The sequence below is a fragment of the Euphorbia lathyris genome, chromosome 3, assembly GCF_963576675.1.
Source record: "Euphorbia lathyris chromosome 3, ddEupLath1.1, whole genome shotgun sequence".
Lineage (NCBI taxonomy): Eukaryota > Viridiplantae > Streptophyta > Magnoliopsida > Malpighiales > Euphorbiaceae > Euphorbia > Euphorbia lathyris.
In genome coordinates this window covers 40575943-40600311 of record NC_088912.1, presented here as the reverse complement: position 1 = coordinate 40600311, position 24369 = coordinate 40575943, and the positions used below count along the sequence as shown (strand labels likewise).

The 24369-nt window shown below is 35.0% G+C and overlaps 1 protein-coding gene across 1 annotated transcript; it reads left to right on the top strand.

Moving 5' to 3' along the window:
• Positions 1–1871: 1871 nt before the first annotated feature.
• On the top strand, positions 1872–22695 carry LOC136222627 (wall-associated receptor kinase 3-like). Its single transcript, XM_066010369.1, has 7 exons — positions 1872–2039; positions 6256–6400; positions 6524–6702; positions 7074–7144; positions 15700–16034; positions 16187–16336; positions 21431–22695. The coding sequence occupies exons 1-7, from the start codon at positions 1872–1874 to the stop codon at positions 22582–22584; spliced, it is 2202 nt and encodes a 733-aa protein (XP_065866441.1). The 3' UTR covers positions 22585–22695.
• Positions 22696–24369: the final 1674 nt, after the last annotated feature.

The following is a 24369-nucleotide window of genomic DNA, read 5'->3' as shown; positions in this document are numbered from 1 at the left end:
AACGATCACACAAGGAAGATTGATACCATTCATTTCCAGGACCCCCCAAGCCAGTAAAAGCACAAAAAGGGTGTTCGCTACAAACACCAATTGTAGCACGAGTAATTTTGCATTTTAATTATTTTAATTTAGTTAATTAGTGTCAATTGTAGTAGATTCATGTAACAAAGAACTGTGATTCGTAATAGGTATCTCATGAACAGGCACAGTGGTAAAACTCAAACCTTTTCCTAAAGGTGTAGTTTTACAAATGTACATGTTCCGTAGGGGAGCAGTCTCTTGGGAAAATTGGGCGGTAGAAAAAAATTATAAATCAGTAAAAGTGGAAACGTCCACTCCTATACCCATAGGCACTCTTACCGCCTGTTTTTCCTCGATATGATTGAACGGATAGGGTGAAATAAATTCCAAATTGAAATCATGACCGTTCGTCGCCCCTGGTTCCAATTCGAAAATACGCGCCTTTCTGCCAATCTGTCCAGGTGGCATACTCTGAATCGACCTAATAATGACAGATTGGCAAGAGGACGTATCTGTTTCCCCTACTTAAAGAAGCTCTATCTCATTACGGTCAGTCGTTCACCATACTTCTTTCTTTTCTTTGATAGTTCTTTTTACAGAAGCAGTTTATGCTCTGTGCCATGTACCATTGGAAAACCCTACTTAAACTAGAAAACGAAATGAGAACTCGTGATTCAGGAAAACACGTGAAGGTTGAGGGATCATCCAAGAGAGAAAAAGCGAAAGCAAACATGGCTGAGCCTAGCACTGTAGCTTTTATCCTAGACAAAAAGCTGGTCAAGAAACTCTCCCAGTTTAAAGACACAACGGTACAGGCTTATTATGAAGAGCTCGCAAAGCTTGATTTCGGACCCATCCGAACAGTTTGTTGGGAAAACCTAAGGCGGCTAAAGCTTGAGGATCGTGTGCGCGTTCTCATGAAGGCAGGACACTTTGAATGCTTCTTTGAAATGAAGGAACCTTCCTATCGGGAATTGACACTCGAGTTCTTGGCCACTTTTAAGCAAAACGTGGAGATACCCAATCCTGAGGAAGAGGGAAAGTTCAGCTTTCGACTCATGGGTCACTCCAAGCGGCCGTCGTTCAACCTATTCAACCAGATGTTAGGTGCTGCCGATGACGACGACCTTGAATCGGAAAGCTACAAAGAGGCATTCACCAAGACGCCAGATGTATTTGACCCTTCGGCTTTCTGGGAGTCAATTACGGGATAGAAATACTATGACGGTAGTGTGTCTAAGGCTTCCAATGTTGATGACTATGCAATCCGCTATTTGCACAAGCTAATTTCCGGCACAATATTTGCCCGTGAAAATCAAGCCACCATGCCACATGCAGATCTCACTGCCTTGTGGAGTATGGCAGTTGGACCGAGAATGAATCTAGGCTACTGGTTCGGAGAATACATCAGTGCTTTCTGCAAGAAGAACTCTTCACTAATCTGATGTGGGAGCATCATCACCAGGATCGCGAAGTCGATCGGAGTCTTTAAACCCGAAGACCACTCTCGTCTCACGATTGTGAATCACCCGGACCCGATTGACCTCAAAAGCCTACAGAAGATGCTGTTCAAAAAAATGGTGAACGGGAAATGGGTATGGATGTCCGACTTTGTTACATCTAGGCAGATAAAAAGCCGAAAAAGGAAAAACGAACCAACAGTGTCCGTCTCATCAGATTCTGAACAAGTCAAGAAGCCAAAGGACCTGGACTTTTATAAGAAGTGTGCAAAGATTTCCAGCGAAGATATACTGGATCGATTCAACGCCCTGTTTGCCCAAAATCTGGCGAACCACGAAATGATATTCGCCCTGGAGCAGAAATACGAGTCTCAATAGGGGTCGATCGATATGCTCAAAACTATTTGTATTGAGGAGCATGGAAAGGAAAGTCCTTCTGGTTTTTCTGAAAAGAGTCCGGTAAGAAAAGTGCCTGAAACACCTGCTAGTGCTCATATTAATGCTAATGCTGGTACGCCCTCGAAAGAGGATGGCATTCCTGCCACTATGGATAGAGAGGTTAACTCCTCTCTTTCCCAACCCGCCTGATCTGTCCAAATTGTCGTTGTCCTAGCATCTGGTAACCTCTAACACCCTTACTCTATCATGTTTTGCTCTGCATGAATATTTATGCTTTCACTTATCTACAATCTACTGCCGTGTTAATAACATTGAAGACAATGTTTGGTTTTCATTTGGGGGTGGGGATTGTGTATCACAATTTATGTGGGCATGACATGATAAATGATTTAAATTTTGTTTGTTTAATTAGTAATTTGATGTAGAACAAATATCCCTTGAGAATCTCTGTTGCATATATCCTCGGTAGTTATTGTGATAATTGTGTTCATTTTCTCTTCTGCCTATTTATTCACCATCTAGTAAATTGTTTTGTGTTCAGCGGGAATCAAAGAACAGACTGTGCATGTTTTGATATAGTAGTTTAATGTTACTTGCTTGTTTGCATTTTGTGTCCCCAAATCAGGAAGTTCCAAAAAATTTTGAATTTTTAATTCCTCTTTCAAAATTAGTAACCCTTGCCTTACTGCATTTCCCCAAATATAGTGAGAACTTGAGCCTAAGAATGCATCTATGGTATGCATTGTTTCTTTTCTGAGTGGGCCAGCGCTCATTATCTTTAGGGAGAATTTGCCTTGGTGTCCTGTTGAAATGGTGATTGGTTCTGACTCTCATAGGAGGAAAAAGGCATTTAGTTACCCTCTCCGCTACACAAAAGACACATGTGCTTTGCACTCCAATGATTAGGATAACCAAGTTGAGCCATGACCTGATTTTTCTGAAGAACCACGAATGATAGCCCTCTCCCTTCACTTAAAACTCTAAAACACCCTGAATTCTGTCTTATGCTTCGAAAAGATAATCGTTTAAAATAGAATCACGTGCTTAAGTTATACAGAAATAAGCGGTTGAGCAAATATTGCTTAGAAAAAGACTGAAAGAACTTGGAAATATAATGTGGGGAGGGAGGAACCTGAATGACTGTTCAAAAACGATAAAAAGAGTACTGGGTCATGAGGAAACAGGTTGTGTAGATAAGCTAAAAGGGTAACAGTAATCAATGTAGGCTGTGTAGTGTAAATAAATCACAAAAAGATAGAGTTCATACACTGAAATAGTCTTTCACTGTCAAACCTGGACCTAAGCCTTACATTACAACCTTTATAAAGTCCTTTGGACTATGTCTGGAGGAACTTTGACCCTTAGATTCGGGACCGATAGGCAAACTCGCACCCTAAGGGTGTGGTGTCTGAGCTGAGGAGTGAAATCACATTCTTTTTCCTATGGTAAGTAAATGCCATGCGAGAGTGAGTGAATTATTCCATTCCTTAGTAAGGCATGTCTGGCAAGTAGGTAGCTCTTTGTGAAGGAGGAAGTCTAAATTTTAAGATTTAAGGAAAGTCTTGAGCAAAAAGGACACAATGTTTACAACAAGCTTTAATTCGTCAATGAAATCTGAGCGTGCATCTGTTCATTTCCTCATTACACAAAACAATCTTTGTTTTCCCTTCTTCACTCTCTGAAACAAATTTCATTCCTAACTCTTCTTCTGATTCCTTCTTACAATTTGTTGCTTGAGGACAAGCAAAGGTTCAATTTGGGAGTATTTGTTAGGCATGAAATTGACTACGTTTAACTTGATAGTTTTAAGGGATTTGGGTGTTATTTATGCTATATGGCAAAGAATAAGGACTGATTTGTGTCTTTATGAAAGATTAGTAAAGATAAATGCTAAACTCGCTGGAAACAGCTTGTTTCGCTACGGCCAAAGAGGAGTGGAGCCTTTCTTATGTCCAGCAGTCAAACGTCGAATTATCCAATGACGGACAGCGACAGCTCAGAGGTGGCAGAGGCAGAGACAGAGCAGCAGGTGGAGAAGTGTAGAGGCGGCATTACCTGAAGAAGCATGATGACGTGAAGTATCAACCCCTTGAGTGTTCAAGGGTCAATGTATCTTTTATCATTTCATTTTATTTTGTTTTAGTTTTTAGTTGACTAATTTTCTGGAAAGGTACGAAGGTTGTACCATTTTTGCGCCCGTCTTTCTCCTTTAAGTAGGCGTAGCAAAGGAAAGATAGGGAGTTCGGAACTTTTATTAATTTTTAGAAGTAGTATAGTTGTCTGTAAAAAAAGAAAGAAAGAGAGCTCTAATGGAGTCTCTTAATGTTTCAAGAACTACCGATTACTCACTGCTCAATATGAGTGAGTAGTCTATTTTGAATGGGCACGGCCAGGCCGAGCCGATAATGTAAGTTTTGCATTGTTTTAATGAATATTAGTATTTTGTCAATGCTGTGATTGATGAGGATTTAACTTTCATGCCTCGGCATTTATGCATGTGTTAGATGGATGTTAGGACACTTCTTACATCTTCACTAATATCTCTATTAATCTCCCAACCTCGAAGCTGACCAGTTAGATGGTTGTGTCAAGGGTTTTCTTAATCAGAAATGCAGTTTTGTTGTTAATGCAAGAAAGAATGTATCTTTAGGACGCTAAAGGTTCTAGTAATTCTTAGGAGCTTGAGAACACACGACAGTTGACTCAAGCTCACGTCAAAACTGATACTTTGGCTTCATTGGCATTATCTTGTATTCATTGAAATGTTGTAAGGCTTAGCGCAACCTGTTCGGCAGTGTCGAGCCTGTTCTATTTTCTAAATCATTACCAAGTTGTATTATTTCTTACTGCATCAGCCCTCTTACATCTTACGAAACCAACATCACACAATCAAATTAAAAAGGAGAAAACTTGTTTGACACACACACGCTGTTTAGCAACAATTTCTGATATACATTTGAATCTCAATCCCTGTGGAGACGATACTTAACTTATCACTTTATTACTTGTATCTAGTGCACTTGCTAGAGTCTCATCTAAGGACAACACGTCTCCTCACTGTTGAACCAGTTCCCGACCTTCCTTTTATCCCATGTTCGTGTTCCGTCCATGAATAACTCGTAGACCTTTACCGCCTCTATCCCAGCCACACAATCAGATTCACTCACCAACGACCCACTTCTACATAGCTACGGATCCTTCCAAACAGAAATTGTTTCTCCAAACCCAATTTTCCATCTTATCCCTCTGCACAACATATCAATTGAGCCCCACATGCTCCTCCACACACATGTTACCCAATTTGGAGGAAAGGAAAGTATCATTGGGGAAATATTTTGCTTTGAAAATTCTACTAACCAAAGCATGAGGCTCGTTTATAAACTTCCACCCTTGCTTGCCCAGTAGTGATATATTATATGCATGAATGTCTTTAAAGCCCAACCCACCCTGACTTTTTAATCTGCTCAATTTTGCCCAGCTCAACCAATTAATGTTCTTCCTCTCATCCTCCTTCGTACCCCACCAAAATGAGTTCATCATTTTCACCAACTCACCACACATAGATTTTGGTAACATGAACACACTCATACAAAAGGTGGGGAGAGCTCGTGCCACAGATTTTAATAGAACACTCTTTCCCGCACTGGATAGAAACCTCATAGTCCAACTACAGAATCTGCTTTTCAACCTCTCCTTTAAGAATTCAAAAATTGCACACTTGGATCTACCAATAAGTGAAGGTAAACCAAGGTACCTACCAGTGTAAAGTGCCATCGTTACTTGTAACCTTGTACGAATGTCCTGTCTAACATTCTGGTGAACATTAGGTAAATACCGCATATCATGTAAATTTGTTGAAGCTCTCTTTGTTCAGAAGCTTTGATTTTTTTAATTCCTGACTTGCATAAACTCATTGGCCCCTGCTTCGACTGATGATATGTTTTAGACTTGGGTAGCTCTTTGTTAATTCATGACTGGTAATGACAAGTGAGTTTCTGCATTAGATTCTTTGTTTAGTTCATAACTATTAATTTCATTTACTACTTCAAATTTCTGATACAATATAACATTTTTTGGTTCCTTAGTTGAGTTTAAAAAAGGAAAGGGACATAAAGAAATTTTTTAGTTTTTAAACTAATCTTGACACAGATTAATAGCTTTTAAAAATGATGAGGTTTTTATTTTCAATTTACAAAGTTATTAGTTAAGAAGCTACTGGTGTTTTATTTGCTTTTTACCATTAAAGGGGTAACTCAACTCCTTTTGTACTAATTTGTGACTGTTTGTGAGTGCTATGATTTAGACTTGTAGCAGGTAAATACCGCATATCATGCTGATTTTTCATATTCATCATGGAAATTTTTTCCTATTTTAGACTATTGTGATGAAATATGGTTATCTTTCGGGGGATGTTGAAAATATTGACAAATCCTATGTCTTAAATGTACAAGCAAGCAGTGAGCTAGTGGAGAAGCAAGAGTTGCCTTTCACAAAGACATCATCTCTTTGGCAGTGCATTGGTTCCCTAGAAGTTTTCAAAGTCCCGCCATAAAAACCACACTTTAGTCCTTTGTTGGAAGAGAACGAGGCAACTCGGGAAGGATTTGCCATTGGTTATTTGGTGAGCTTTACTGGCTTGGTAGAGAAGGTGTCAAAGTTGACAATTAACAAGCCTAGAAGCGTTTCTTATTGCTATTTGGAAGCTCTTAGTGAGCTTGAAATGCATGGATTTGATGTTAAGGCAATGGTAGCCCGAATTAGCAATTTATTGTCTGTCAAAATTAGGGAAGAAGAGGTGAAGAACAAAAAATTGGAGGAAGAAGTTAGTGCAATTGCAAAAAATGATTAAGGAGTTAGAAATGCAAGTGGAGAAAAAAGGGATCAAAGTTTCTGAAAGTAATAAAACAAGAGTTTTGTGTGTTTTTTTTGTCAATATTGATGTACTTTTTTATTGCTATTATTTCAATTGAAAATTGGGAAAAAAAATTTAGGTTTTCTACACAAGGTAGTGATTTTGAGATAGAGTTGGCATTGATGCAGTTTAATTATATCATTTGGCATCCATTTCTTTGATATTTTGTTTCATTTCTTTGATATTTAGCAGATATTTGTTTCATTTCTTTGATATTTAGCTGCATATTGATCTATGTTTCAACTCAAATTTATCTTGTATTTTCATCTTTTCTGTTCTAGATGCAGAACAGTCCCTGTTCCATCCAAATTTCTTTAGAAATTGGTGTTTCACAAGAAAATGAGAATGGATGGTAATTGTTGCATCAACCCTTAAGGTTAATTACGAAAACCTCTTAATTTGTTGCATCGTGAGGTCAAGTAAAGAGCTTAAAGTCTCAACCAAGCAAAGGAGTAAGCCAAAATAGTCTACGGTTATTTAGGAGTGAAGCAAGCTTGCGATCTGAATTGATAAGTTTTGAAAATCTTGTGCCAAAATACCCCTAAGCAAGCTTCAAGTTAGGATAATATTAAAATAATAATCATGTGTTGAACAATATGTGTGCACACTAAAATACCCCTAATCATGTGTTGAACAATATGTGTGCACACTAAAATTATTAGGTAATGAATTTGTTGGATTATTCCATATTCTAGTGCCTTTAAAACTGAGCTATGGTGTTATCTTATCTATTAGTTGTATGTGTAGAAGATGCAAAATTGTGGGAGATTGTATACTCAATATTAGAGGTTTATTCAAATTATTATTATAATTTTTTTTTGTATAAATTTCACTTTTGAAATAAATTTTTTTATGTACTAAAGTGAGCCATCAAGCTTGAAAGATTCACTTTTTATATAATCAACCGTGGTGGGAGCTGATCGGACAAAATTGTTCAACTGTTTGCGGGTAATAGAAGAAAGGCTTCGGATCTTGTTAGTCTTTTATTGAATATTTCTCTCTTTACCTAATTGTTGTAATTATCATACTATTTATTGTCTTTTAAATTTTTTTTTAATAAAATGTTCCTTTCCTTTTAACTAAAATAAGAACTTGTATATTTAAAGCATATAATTATTACTAAATTATATTATTATAAAATAAAATTTCATATTTTTATGGTAAGATCACAAATCCTTTGAGTTAAAGTTTTTGAAATCTTACCATTCATAGATTAATGATATGAGAAATAAATTTGTACATAACTAGTATTGTGCCCGCGCGTTGTGCGGGTGGATAAATTTTTTGTACAGAAATTTAACATTTTAATATTTTATAAATTTTATATCATTTACATACAGTGATATTAATATTTTGTTTTAAAATAATTTAAATTTACAAATTCTAAATAAATTAACAAACATACCTTTATAATTGCTTGATAATATTTAGAAGTTGCTGAAGTCATAATCTATTCCTTGTTGACATGTTTGCAATGGTCATTCCTTTCTGTTTAATGTATAATCTTTTTTTCTATATAATCTTGCAATTTAGGAGGGCGAGCCTTGGCGCAACGGTAAACGTTGTTGTCGTGTGACCAAGAGGTCACGGGTTCGAGTCTTAGGAGCAGCCTCTTGCCAAATAAATTGGCAGGGGAAGGCTTGCCCCCAGTACACCCTTGTGGTGGGACCCCTCCCCGGATCCTCGCTCAACGGGGACGCGTAGTGCGACCGGACCGCCCTTTTTTTTAATCTTGAAACGGGGACGCGTAGTGCGACCGGACCGCCCTTTTTTTTAATCTTGAAATTTAGGAGTGAAGCAAGCTTGCGATCTAGATTGATAAGTTTTGAAAATCTTGTGCCAAAATACCCCTAATCAAGCTTCGAGTTAGGATAATATTAAAATAATAATCATGTGTTGAACAATATGTGTGCACACTAAAATTATTAGGTAATGAATTTGTTGGATTATTCCATATTCCAGTGTCTTTAAAAGTGAGCTATGGTGTTATCTTATCTATTAGTTGTATGTGTAGAAGATGCAAAATTGTGGGAGATTGTATACTCAATATTAGAGGTTTATTCAAATTATTATTATTATTGTTTTTGTATAAATTTCACTTTTGAAATAAATTTTTTTAAGTACTAAAGTGAGCCATCAAGCTTGAAAGATTCACTTTTTATATAATTAACCGTGGTGGGAGCTGATTGGACAAAATTGTTCAACTATTTGCATGTAATAGAAGAAAGGCTTCAGATCTTGTTAGTCTCTTATTGAATATTTCCCTCTTTACCTAATTGTTGTAATTATCATACTATCTATTGTCTTTTAAATTTTTTTTTTTAATAAAATGTTCCTCTCCTTTTAACTAAAATAAAAACTTGTATATTTAAAGCATATAATTATTACTAAATCATATTATTATAAAATAAAATTCATATTTTAGTGGTAAGATCACATATCCTTTGAGTTAAAGTTTTCGAAATCTTACCATTCATAGATTAATGATATAAGAAACAAATTTATACATAACTAGTATTGTGCCCGCGCGTTGTACGGGTGGATACATTTTTTGTACAGAAATTTAACATTTTAATATTTTATAAATTTTATATCATTTACATATAGTGATATTAATATTTTGTTTTAAAATAATTTAAATTTATAAATTCTAAATAAATTAACAAGCATACCTTTATAATTGCTTGATAATATTTGGAAGTTGTTGAAGTCATAATCTATTCCTTGTTGACATGTTTGCAATGGTCCTTCCTTTCTGTTTAATGTATAATCTTTTTTCTATATAATCTTGCAATTTAGGAGTGAAGCAAGCTTGCGATCTGGATTGATAAGTTTTGAAAATCTTGTGCCAAAATACCCCTAAGCAAGCTTCGAGTTAGGATAATATTAAAATAATAATCATGTGTTGAACAATATGTGTGCACACTAAAATTATTAGGTAATGAATTTATTGGATTATTCCATATTCTAGTGCCTTTAAAACTGAGATATGGTGTTATCTTATCTATTAGTTGTATGTGTAGAAGATGCAAAATTGTGGGTTATTTTATTATATCTATTAAATATAAATTTGATTATATTAGATATAATATTTTTAATTTTCCTTTGTTGCTATTTTGACAACTCATCAAAGGCCTCTAAAACTCTACTCATTAATTTCTCTCTGCTTCCACTATTATATATAACTAACGTGAGTGCATGTGCAATGCACGGGATGTTCAATAAAAAAATTTATCCGTTTTTTTTTTTGCTTATTCACATTTAAACATATTATATTTGAAATAATTAATAAAATAAAATGATTTAAATTTAATATGTTAAAAATATTTTTTCATATTAATTAAGATAATTTTATTCATTATAAAAATTATACCTTGTCTTATAAGGATATTATAAAAAATAAAAATTTGAAAATTTATTCTGCTCTTTTATCTTTGTATGGTTATCCTGCTTTTAGTAGTTTCAAAATAAATTTTACTTTTAATTGTAGAAACAACATATAATTGACTATAGCTTTGTAGAAACAACATATAATTGACTATAGCTTAAAACAACAGAATACAGTACGTAGTTAAAAAAAATTCACATTAACCAAAGATGCTCAGATAATGATTAAATCCATAAACTAAAGATGCTCAGATAATGATTAAACCCATAAACTATTCAAACCCTACTCCGAGAAATCGGATCGCCGGCAAACTAACCGCAGAACTAACCGCCAATCAGACAGTCAACCATTGAACAATTGCTGAAAAGCCCCCTGAAAAACCCAAATCAGATAGGCAGCAATACTATCCTAAAAGCTGCTTGGAACCCAAAAAACATTATTAAAACAGAGAGACTTGGTGCAAAAGCTTTTTAGAGAGAGAAATATAGAAAAAGGTTGAGTCTTTAGTCTTAGTTCTAACTTCTCATCCTAAAAAAGGAAATCCAACAGAATAATTCAATAGTATTTTTTAGGGTAATTAATTTATTAGTCCCTATATTTTGACAAAACACACTGTTTAGTCCCTATATTTTTAAAAACACACGGTAAGGTCCCTAACCTTTTTCTTGATGAACTGTTTAGTCTCTAACGTTTTTTCGGTGAACTGTTTAGTCCCTGCCGTTAGACTCTCATGAAGATTCTGTTAGTCAATTTGGATTTGAGTCAAAATCTGTTTAAAATAAAAAGGTAACGCCTTAACTACCCTTTACCATAAAATCAAATATATAACCATCATCTTCATTATTTCTCATCTCTGTGTTCTTCTTTTCCTTTATTTTCCTTTCCTTTAGACTCTACTGCATCTGAAATCAACTTTCTTATTCTTGATTTTCTTCTTAATCATTCAGATTCGTAAGCATTAAGTTTGTGTTCTTTTTATGGTTCTCCATACAAATAGCTTCTTCTTCTAAATTGGATTTTAGGGTTTACTAATCATAATGCATGAACCAATTGGGAATTTCACAAGATTTCAGTAACAGTGCAACGAAACGGAAGGGAAAGGCAGTGAAGTTTACAATAATAACAAAATTAGCATAAACATCTTTCGTCATCACTGAAGCAGTTGGCAGTAAACATGAGTTGAGAATATGGAGGAAATTAAACTCATCATTGAGAGTAAGAGGATTTCCACCTTCAATTCGAACAGGAAGAGTAAGCGAGTGAGATTTGAGTCGATTTCTACCTTCAATTCAAACATGAAGAGTGAGCATGAGTGATTCGATTATGGGTTAGGGATTCAATCCTTTCTCCATTTTTTTGTGAGCACGAGTTGTGAGAGAAAGATATAGAGGTGTGAATTGCTTTTGACTGATAAATAGTAAAGGTAATTTAGTCATTTTCGAATTCATAAACGGTAAAAAATCTAACAAACAGACGGAAGGACTAAACAGTTCATCGAGAAAAAGGTTAGGGACCTTACCGTGTGTTTTTGAAAATACAGGGACTAAACAGTGTATTTTATCAAAATATAGGGACTAATAAATTAATTACCCTATTTTTTAATTGTCTAGACAGGCAAGTAAAATGAAGTTTACAATTAATAATCAATAAAGTTGTGAAACTTGTTGTTGATGATATTTTGCTGCATTTTATGAATAGACTGCATATAAGTAGAAACAAAAAGTTGAATATAATAGATAGTGATGAGAGAACTATCTATGAATTATAATGCAAAAACATTATCATCCAACATCTTCGGTCAATTTGCAAATAAAAAGGGAATATAATATGATAATGCTCATTGTTGTTGCACCATAAAATGAAGAGCAGTTGAATATTTAAGATCTTGTAATTCCTACCTTATTCCTAGAAAAATAAATATTTCTCTATTATCCCTTCAATATAAAATTGTAAAAATCGCATAAAAAAGTAGCAATCTTAGTGTTGTCATCTTTAATCATTTATTTTATATGAAACAGTATGCTATTAAAGTATATCAAGTACAAATCATAACATATAAAACATTATTGTTAGTTAAATTAGTTTCTTATTAATGAAAAAAACTTGGTACGCTAAGGGAAGTAGGTTTTAACCTTTATACACCAGCCAAAAAAAATCAAAGTTAGATTACTATATCTTCATGATAAGAGTTGGGGGCTACAATTGGGCAATCAAAATAAGAGTTCAACCCAGTGTATTTTCCACCTCCAAAAAAGGAACCTAAATACAAAAATTGTGTTGGACATCATCTCATACACCCTAACCTGGTTCTCCTTTAACCATGCCTTCATAACAGTAAACTAACACAATTTAAAAACAAAACCAGTGGATGAGCGGGTTCAATTTTAATAAGGAGGTTTCTAACTTTCTATCCATTAAAATCATCACATCAGCAGGAACTATAAGTGAAAACACATCAACTTACTCATAAAGATTTTAGTGTTCAACCAACAAATAAAAGAAATAAGATTTCCTCATTTCATAAAAGCCTATCATTAAATAATTTTATCTCATTACATCAGATGAAAAGAAAATTATCTATAGTTTAGGCAACAATGTTAAATTTTGGGTTTATGTTAAATAAATAAAATGAACACTTGGTGAAACAAAATCACTGATGCTAAAATGGTAGACCAAAAATTGAATCTTCAAATTACAAAGCAAACATAGATTCAAACCTGTATATGGATATAATCAAAACTCGAGTGCAGTCTGAAAACAAAATCCTGAGATCCCGGTGCTGATCTACATGATGGAAGAGTAATGAGAACTAGAAATCCATAATAGAAGCCAGAAAAAAATAACAAAATCAAAGGAAAAAAAACCCTGAACAATTAGAACTCGGAATAGAGGAAGAGACCGTTGAGGGTGGTTCTTCCCGTGAAAAGGAGAGATGGAAAGATCTAATCTGAATAAATATAGGTAAACACTGTGTGTGGGTATGGGACAGAAACCGCTAAACAGATCGTGAGAAGAAGAAATTATGAGGAAAGGAGTAGTCGTGGGAAGAAAAAACTGTATCGGAAGAAATCCTAAGTAGAAATTTGAAAAGTTAATCCAGAAAAAGGGGAAATATGAGGAGGTGGTTTTAGAAAGGGAGCCTAACTAACACAGAGTAGTGCTTTTGGTACACAAGGAGGAGAGAAATAAGAAAAATCATGGCAGAAATGAGGAAAAGTTGGTTTTCCTTTAATATTTACAAAAATAGTATAATAATTACAATTTTAAGTCAAAAAAACGGGATGCTTTATAAAGTAGCCATGTTAGTCGAAACTCTAAAATTGTGCCACATGAGCAACCATATTATCTTGCTTTTAGTATATATATAGATATAGATATAGAATCATCACTAAAAATAAGAAAGAAACTTAAAATGGTAATCATGACAAAGCATGATTTATAATTGAAATAAATTTCACTATAAGTATAATGTTCCAATACCTTTTTAATTATTTTCTTCAATACGTCTCCAACTTCAATAAACAACTATTGTGTGAAACTTTATATTTGTTCCTACAAAAAATGCATAAAAATAAAAAATTCAATCCATATGAGTTAGATAAATCCAAATTAAAAAATCAGTGGGCTCACCAGGTTCTGAATTTGGAAAGTTAACCTAACTCCAATTAAACCTAATAATTGAGTTCATATAAAGCCAAAAATCCAAATTTTAAGCTTACCTATGACTCTAGCGGTCATGAGTTCGAATCACATTCGGGTGGGGTGGGTTAAGGGTTTTTTCTTCATCTTTGATGTAATTTTCCTATGCTTAATGTAAGTGCATTGTGCACAACTTTAAAAAAAAAGTTAGAGTTAATAATCGAAACAATTACACCTAGCAACTTATACTAAAGAAATGAAAATAAACAAAAATTTTATTACATGATTTATAATTGAAATAAATTTCATTGTAAGTATAATGTTTCAATACCACTTTAATTATTTCTTTAATATGTCTTCAACTTCAATAAACAACTATTATGTGAAACTTTATATCTATTCGTATGAAAAATGCATAAAATAAAAAATTCAATTCATATGAGTTAGATTAACCCAAATTAAAAAAATCAGTGGACTTCACCAGATTCTGAATTTGGAAAATTGACCTAACTCCAATTAAACCTAACAACTGGATTCATATAAATTCAAAAATCGAAATTTAGTTAGAGTTAACAATCGAAACGATTACACCTAGCAACTTGTACTAAAAAAAGAATGAAAATATACAAAATATTTATTTAGTCATTTTGAAAAAAAACAAACAAAAAGGAAAACATAGATAAGGTAGCGAAAAGTGTGGAACAACAAAATTGAGAATAAAATAACTACTACATATGAAAAAAACGAATAATTACCTTCAGATACATAACGATTTCCTGTAATTTTTGACACATTTGTTTTTCCCGATTTCAGTTGTTTATGTGTCTTCTATTTCCATCAGATTTCTTCAATTGAAGATATCAAAGTCTAAATTCTCCCAATTTTTGAAAAAATGCTATTAATACAGTTTATCAATGGAAATCATTCCTAAATAAATCTGAATCTCTTACTAAAATAAGAACAAAATTATAAGATTCTATTATTTGAAGTAATAACAAAATTTTAAGATTCATTATGCCATTTTCCATTTCACATGACACAATGTAGATGACAGACATTTGTTTTTGTGTCGTCTGAATAGTTTTCGTGACAGTATTTTAACTTTATGTCATCTGATGGCGTAATTAAAAATGCGCTCGATTCTCAAATAATGTTACGATTACCAGCTTCTGTCATCCCAAAAGAACGCGATTTTGATGGAAAAGTCACTTAACCATCAGATGACACTGCGGATAAATGACTGTCATCAGTATACGAAAATAAAAAAGCGGCAACCAAATATTGGAAAAGTGGGGGATCAAAAACTCTTACTTTCATTTTAACGTGCGCCCAAAACTCAAAACCTAATTTCGATTCCCCCCTTTCTCTTTTCTAATTTCATCTCCTTTTTTTCAATCTCTACATCTTTTTTCCTCAAACTAAAGATCTCGAGATAGTTTCTCTCTTCCCTCCTCTCAACAAAGCTTTGATGGCAACAGAGCTTAGAGCAACCATGGTCGATTTTAATGGAGGTAAGGGTTTCCATATTTTGAATCCATTTTAAACTCTGTCCAAACCCTAAATTTTTTATGTTCTTCTTTTTCTTCTGAAACCCAATCTTCTACTTCATTATGGTCTCCTACCAGCGATGACATGCTCTTCTATCCTGAGGCGGTGGTGACTAGAAGGATACTCGGCGATGGTGGCAATAACTCCCCAGTACGTAGATTCAGTAGCTTCAACAGGTTAGGTTAGTTAATTTATATCTTAGTTTCTGAATTCAGCGATGGTGCGAATCAGCTGCATTAATTATGAGTTTCACAATTGATAGCTTACATAAACCTGTCGTATGACAAGTAAAAGGTCTATGGTTTCACATACTACAATGACGGTATCTATAGTTTCACAATTAGTCTTGCAAGTCCAACTAATCACAGCAACGTTTTGCAGTTCAATCCTTGTGAATATGCTTTCATAGCTGATCAAAGGACGTTTAATGTCTCCGATTTGCAGCTTTCGACTCAGCCTTTTTCGAGGATAACTCAAGAGTTTATTAAGTCTGATGTTGTCATTGAATGGGTTGCTAGAGAGGAGACATGTGAGGAAGCTCAATCAAATTCGAATTCTTTCTGTGGGAGTAATACTAATAGCTCCTACTCCGAAAATGGCAACGAATATCGATGTGTTTGCAAGGATGGATTCACTGGAAATCCTTATCTCCCACAAGGATGCCAAGGTAAGACACTACTAGAAGAAGAAAAAATGATTTAGATGGAAAATTTCGTCAGAGAGCTATGAAATTCCGTCGCAAATCGATTAAACTGCGACAGAATTACATGATGATCTTCCTTTTCCAAGATGTAATTTGTTTTTTTTTCATCTGGACAGACATAGATGAGTGTAAGGAGGCGAACAAGTACCCATGTCAGGGTAGTTGCAAGAACATTATCGGGAGTTACACTTGCAAATGCCCGATTGGGATGCGAGGAGATGGGAAATCTGGCTGTCAAGGATTTCGAGTCACAGCTATTGCTGCAGGTTCTGTTTAATCCCCTTCATCTTCATGTTTTTTTTTAAAAATTTTATGTGATCGGGTTGCGAGTTTAACCTTGATTGATATCTATGTTGCACGAACATTCCTTTTTACCTCTTTAGTAGCATTTATGCTTTTCGTGTTTGTATCCGTTTATGCTTTAGAAATAACATTTTCTGTGTATGATACAAATGACACTCCAACAGCTAGCTAGGTGTACAGATGGCTCGTGTACACAATTGGTACTTATTTTGTTTTTGTCTGTTTGTGTAGAAATAACCGTTTGATGTACATCTGTAATACCTTTATCTTTTGTGTGCGTGTCTCTAGTTTTTCCAATACCTGTACATATATAGCACTGTATTTACAGTCATTGGCATTGAATGAAAGGAATACAACCTTCATCTTTCATCTCCTCTTCCTTGAGTTTTTATATGATGGTATCAGAGAGTTTCCATAAACTCTGAAATTTTATTTTATTTTCCTTCTGTGGCGTTAATGGCTGCCATTCCACAGACCAGTCCTTACTTCCTACCGGCAAATGAGAATCTGGCGCTGGTTCTCGTCACATCTCCTTTAACTGGAGACAACTACCATCAATGGTCAAGGTCTTTAAGGATAGCCTTGATCTCGAAGAACAAATATGGCTTCGTGGATGGGACCATCCAGATGCCAGAAGTTGGGAAAGGTGCAACACCATGGTTCTTTCCTGGATAGCGCATTCAGTCTCTCCTCAAATCGGTAAAAGTCTTATATGGTTCGAATCTGCACAATCGGTTTGGAACGATCTTAGGGATCGATTTGCCCAAGGTGACAACATCAGAATTTCTGAGCTCCAGAAGGAGATCCAATCGTTCAAACAAGGTAACCTCTCGATTTCTGAATATCATACACAAATGAAAACATTATGGGATGAGTTATTGAACTACAGACCTTTACCAAAGTGCTCTTGCACCCCTGCTTGTTCTTGTGCTGACATTAGTAATTTCAGATCCTACCTTGACTCTGACCAAGTCATTACCTATTTGAGGGGCCTGAATAGCGATTATCAGAACGTTTGCTCTCAAATCCTGAGCCAACAACTTTTGCTGCAAATTACACCAGTTCCCAAAAACCACAATACCAAAAATTTCAGCAGAACAACAGCAGGTTTAACCAAAAGAGGAACTCAAACAATCTCCCCATATGTACTTATTGTGATATGGAAGGCCACTCTGAAGACATTTGCTATCGCAAACATGGCTTCCCCCCTGGTTATGGCAACAGGAACAGGGGAACAAATTCAAAACCAAACTCGAAGCAAAACAGGGCGAATCAGGTGCAGTCTAATTACCAGAATCATAGTGAACACCATCAATTCACTGAATTTGAAGATGAGCATGAGTCCAGTCCATAACAAGGCGGATACAGCTTCACTAAAGCTCAGTATGACCAGCTGATCAACTTACTACCAAAAATAAAGAATGATTCTGGAGCAGGATCAAGTGGAAATCCCATCCAAATAGCCACTGCAAACAGCAACTACAAGACAGATGCACCTTATTCTGGTAAAGTTTCTTCATCCACTCAATTACTCATACATAGAAATAGTTGGATTATCGATACGGGGGCCACTGATCATGTGGTATGTGATCTCAAATTTTTTACCATATATAGAGCTGTGTCAAATTGTTCAATACAACTTCCAAATAACCAAAGTGTCATAGTCTCTCACATTGGTCATGTCAAATTACATCCAAAATTCACATTAATAAATGCCTTATATGTTCCTCAATTTAACTACAATCTCATATCCAGTAGTAAATTGACTCAACATTCAAATTTATGCCTATTCTTCACCTCACAAAACTGTGTCATACAGGATCTAGGGAACTCCCAGAGGATTGGCTCTACTAGCTTGAGAGGAGGGCTTTATCACCTAGACAAACCATTTCCCAAGCATTTGACTGCTTCCACCAAACGAGTAGCTTCTACTTCAACTCTTTGGCACATGAGGCTCGGGCACCCTTCAATTCAAAGAAGTGGCATATTGTCACAATTTCTTCCTTCCTTAGCTAATTTTCCTCAACACACATCTTGTGATGTCTGTCACCTAGCTAAGCATAAAAGAAATAGTTTCAATCTTAGTTGTAATAGAGCTGATAATTGTTTTGATTTGATCCATTTGGACATATGGGGACCCTTAAAGCATTCATTCAATGAAAAGCATTATTTCCTTACTGTTATTGATGATCATAGCAGATTTGTGTGGCTTTATTTCATGAAGTATAAGTCTGAGACAAGAGATGCAATTTACACATTCAATCAATATGCTTTAACTCAATTCAACAAGCAGATAAAGGTTATCAGATCTGATAACGGGGCAGAGTTTAACATGCCTGAGTTCTATAGCAAATTTGGCATACTACACCAAACTAGCTGTCCTGAAACTCCACAGTAAAATGGAGTTGTGGAGCGCAAGCACCAGGATATTCTAAACATCACTCGAGCGTTACTGTTTCAAAGCAAAATGCCAAACAGTTTTTGGCCCTTAGCAGCTTCTCATGCTGTGCATTTGATCAACAGGCTACCAACTAATGCAACCAAAAATTGCATCCCATACACTTTACTTCACAATCAGCCCCCAAATTGGCAAGAGTTAATAGTCTTTGGATGCCTCTGCTTTGCCGCAACTTTGAACAGGGATAAGACAAAATTAACACCAAGAGCAATCAAGTGTGTCTTCATTGGGTATCAAACTGGCACTAAGGGTTTCAAAGTGATGGACTTGCAGACCAGGAAAATTTTTGTATCACGAAATGTCCAGTTCCACGAAACAATTTTTCCCTATAACCAAGACGAATATCCACCAAATCCATCCTTCCCCTTACCAAATGTATCCGGTGAATTGATTGATAATGATTCCCCAGAGATTCTGATACCTGGATTGCCAGAGACATTGCCTCTTAATGAGACAGATCCAATTCAGCCTGACATTGCAGATCCCATAAACACCAATCCCACTCAAGAAACACACCACAATCCCAATACAAATCAGCCTAGAAGGTCCACCAGACACAGACACCCTCCACAATACCTACAAGATTATCACCATAATCTCCTAAATTCCATCACAACTGCACCACTTCCCAAAATGCCTCATGACCTAAATAAGCACATTTCTTATAACAACCTCAGTACCAGCAAAAGGATTTTCTCACTTCAAATATCGTGTCAGAGAGAACCATCAACCTATGAAGAAGCTATCAAGTCCCCTCATTGGCGACAAGCTATTGAAGCCGAATTAAGCGCCTTAACTGCAAATGATACCTGGTCTATCACTCAATTACCTACAGGAAAGTGGCCCATAGGATGCAGATGGATATTCAAAATCAAACACAGGGCGGATGGTACCGTGGAGAGATACAAAGCCCGTTTAGTGGCAAAGGGCTTTACTCAGAAAGCTGGGATAGATTTCACATAAACTTTCGCCCCTGTGGCGAAAATTACCACTATCAGAATATTTATAGCTCTTGCTAGCATGAACAATTGGTTCCTTGAACAGTTGGACATCAACAATGCGTACTTGCATGGTGAAATTAGTGAAGAGGTATACATGAAGGTTCCACAGGGCTGTTTAGTTCCTAATTCTCACTCCAACCTAGTTTGCAGGCTCCACAAATCCTTATACGGGTTAAGACAGACGGGGAGGCAGTGGAATTACAAGCTCAGCACTGCACTAAAGGAGTATGACTTCACTCAAGCTACCGCCGATCCATCCTTGTTCATTAAAGCTAGTAATGGAAAGTTCCTAGTAGTCTTGGCATATGTAGACGATCTAATGGTGGCACGCAACTGCAAAGATGAGGTACAATCAGTTAAATCTCATTTACATGCCTTATTTAAAATTAAGGACCTTGGCCCTTTGCAATATTTCTTGGGATTCGAAATTGCCAGAACATCGAAAGGGATCCACTTTAGTCAAAGGAAATATTGTCTTGAGCTGTTACAAGATCAGGGATTCTTGGGATCGAAACCCGTCCAAACACCAGCCACCCCTAACTTCAAACCAGCACCTACACCAGTCCTACTACATGATATACCTGCCTACAGACAACTCATTGGGAAACTATTGTATCTCACACATTCAAGGCCAGAAATTTGTTATATAGTGCACCAATTGAGCCAACATCTAAACACCCCAACTCAAGATGATCTACACAGGGCACACAGGGTGTTAAGATACCTCAAAAACTCACCTGGGCAAGGCCTATTTTTCCCAGCAGCTGGGCAAACTAAACTTAGAGCATTCACTGATGCTGACTGGCCATCGTGCCTCGAAACCAGAAAATCAATAACTTGCTTCTGCGTGTTCCTTGGGGACTCCTTAATCTCTTGGAGGTCGAAAAAGTAGTCTACGGCTCAAGGAGTTCATCGAAAGATGAATATAGGGCGATGGCCACATCAGTATGCGAGCTTCAATGGCTCATTTATCTGCTGCGTGACTTCATCATCCCACATGCATGGCCAGCAATACTTTTTTGTGATAATCAAGCTGCACTACATATAGCGCACAACCGTGTTTTTCACGAAAGAACCAAGCACATTGACATTGATTATCACATTGTGCATGAAAAACTGCAACAAAATATTGTTCACTTACTTCCTATCAGGTCAAAATGACAACTTGCAGACTTATTTACCAAAGCTCAACACTTACCAGAATTTACAACGCTCAAGAACAAACTAGGCCTGTTGAATATCTACATGCCTAGTTTGAGGGGGGCTGATACAAATGACACTCCAACAGCTGGCTAGGTGTATAGATGGCTCATGTACACAATTGCTACTTATTTTGTTTTTGTCTATTTGTGTAGAAATAACCGTTTGATGTACAGCTGTAATACCTTTATCTTTTGTGTGCGTGTCTCTAGTTTTTCCAATACCTGTACATATATAGCACTGTATTTACAGTCATTGGCATTGAATGAAAGGAATACAACCTTCATCTTTCATCTCCTCTTCCTTGAGTTTTTATATGAGTGTACATCTCCGTATCTGTGCAATATACACTTAATGTTGGAACAGAGTTGCTGAATCTGTAGCCTTGTTTCTTGCAGTTGTGGGAGCAGTATTGCTTACAATGATCATTGCTATGCTCATATTGATAATGTACAAAAGGCGTCGAAAAGAGACCAACTTTTTTCGAAATGGAGGCATGCTGTTGAAGCATCAAAGAGTCAGAATCTTCACTGAAGCAGAACTGGTAAAAGCCACCAAGAATTATGATGAAAGTCAGCTTCTCGGTGAAGGTGGATTCGGTTACGTTTACAAAGGAATATTAGCAGATGGCACACAGATTGCTGTAAAGAAGGCTAAAGACATAAGCAAGGCTCAAATAAATCAAGAGTATCAACAAGAAATTGGGATTGTTTCACAGGTTAACCATAAAAATGTGGTGAAAATATTAGGCCTATGCTTGGAAACAAAAGTACCATTATTGGTTTATGAATTCATCTCAAATGGAACACTCTTCCAACATATCCATCACAAAAAGCCTCAAGCTTTAGCAAATTGGAAAAACCGATTACGCGTCGCGGAAGAGACTGCACTTGCTCTTAACTATCTGCATTCTTTAGCAGACCCTCCGATCATTCACGGAGATGTCAAGACATCAAACATTCTATTAGATGATACTTATACTGCAAAAGTATCCGATTTCGGAGCTTCAGTGCTAATATCTCCAGGAGATTCTGATATGGCTTCGAAAATCAAAGGAACATTCGGTTATTTGGATCCTGAGTACCTTATGACCGGTTGTTTAACAGAAAAGAGCGATGTCTATAGCTTCGGAGTTGTTCTTGTCGAGCTTTTAACAGGAGAAAAGCCGAATTTTATGGCAAGAAGTGGAGAAAAGAGCAACGTTATTCAGTACTTTATTTCATCAATAGAAAGTCATGATCTTGATCAACTAGTATGTTTCGGAGTTGCGAATGAAGACGAAATGGAAGAGATTGAAGCATTTGCGGAGATCGCGAAGCAATGTCTATGCAGTAGTGGCGCGAAAAGGCCAACGATGAAAGAAGTTGCAGATGAATTTGGAAGATTGAGAAAGTTGAATGAGAGAAGTAGATGGAATCATGATAAGAAAAGTGAAGAAGAAACTGAACATTTATTAGGTGAATCATCTTATGATTCCATTCATGTTGAAAATCTTAACCAACATGATATTTATAGTCTTGAGATGGACTTATATCCTGCTTATAGCATTTAAATTTTTCTGTTTAATTTGTGTTAATCATCCCAATTTCTGGGTTTCAATTGTTTGACTTGTGTGTAAATAACATTGTATTGTGTTAGTAAAATAAAACCTCAAATTCTTTGACATTTCACTTAAAGTTTAGAATTCTAACATATAGATTAAACTTTATTTGAGGGATAGTGGTGTTTGATACTTTAAAGTTCACTTAAAATAAAAAAAATTAGTAATAGTATTCTAAATTTTTTATTTAAAAAATAATTTATATACAATTTAAAAGAATTAAATATGGGTAATTTATTTTTATAAAAGCCATGGTCAAAGAACCAAAATAGATAAATGGTCGAGAGTTAAAAGATTCAATCAAAATTTAAAAATTCTTGTGCAAAATTATATTTTTATTCATATGTAATATTATAACATAAGTGAAATATTAGTAATATTACTCCCTAGCTTTTAATAACGGTAGTTATTTTCTTATCGCTTATTAAGAATTAAGTAATTTTTTTAATATCAATTCATGATGTTTTGGAATATCAAATTGTTTATTCAATATGATAATTTAAAAATATAAATATATATTTTTTAAACTATAGCTATTATTATTATTAATATGTAATGTAATAAAATAGTAGAGTATATATTTTATAGGGAAATGTATAAAAATAAATCATGTAGTTTGGCCGATTTGTAAAGACATTATCTATGGTTTAAAAGTTTATAAACATGAGTTTTGTGCTTTGTGAAAGTTGCAGATATAGGATATGTGAATTAATTTTTCAATCAAACAATATTTGTGGTTTAATTAATTTGCAAACTCAGACCTCGTATTTTGAGTAATTTGCAAAGTCAGTCTTTTTAATTGCTCGAAATTGTTCCATTTTGGGGTAAATAGTCATGATAATAATTTTTGACAGAATGACTGAGTTTGTAAACTCCACGAATCATAGAACCCCTATTTGCGATCTTTTAAACTATGGGGACTGTAACCATAAGGTTTATTTTTGTACTTTTTTCTATTTTATAATTATATTTAAGTTATATAATTTACTACACTTTTAAATTTTATTTTATGTATATTTAAAATTTTAAAAAAATAAAATTTAATATATTTTAAATTTTTAAATTTTATTGAAATACAAAACAAAAGTAAAAAATTACTACTAAATAATATTTAAAATATCTAATTTGTACTATACTGTATAATATTAATAGTCACAAAGCTAGTCTAATGGTTGTGTTTCGAGGAGAAGACTCACTCTGATTAAATTAGTCACATTGACCATGCCTCAATATATATATATATCTCGATTTTCCCCTATAGTGTTAGGGCAATGGAGTTATGGTCACATTGGTGGTGAAGTAGTTGTGCAAATGTCTTTCTATCTCTAGGGAATTAATAGTAGTTAGTTAAGATCAATCCTCTTAGAGCACCTCCAACCCTCACCAAATGAGGTTGAAATGCTATTTTGGTGATGGTTGGCTCCAACCACCACCAAATCTCTACACCCAAATAGTCTAGAGATTAGAAATAAACCAAATTTGGTTGATTTTGGTTTCCACCAAATTGGTGGAAACCAAAATTTTAATAATATATAAATATATTTATTTGTTTGTTTAAAAAGAATAAAATATTAGTAAAAGTGTTATGTAGAGTGGAATAAAGTAGAGAATATTTTTTTGTGTAATAAATGGTGTGGTATGTTAGAGGAAAAATAAGATTTGATGTTTGGAAGATAGAAAATTAAGATAAAAACAGCGTAATGGGTTGGAGATGGCCTTAAGAGGATGTGACATCTT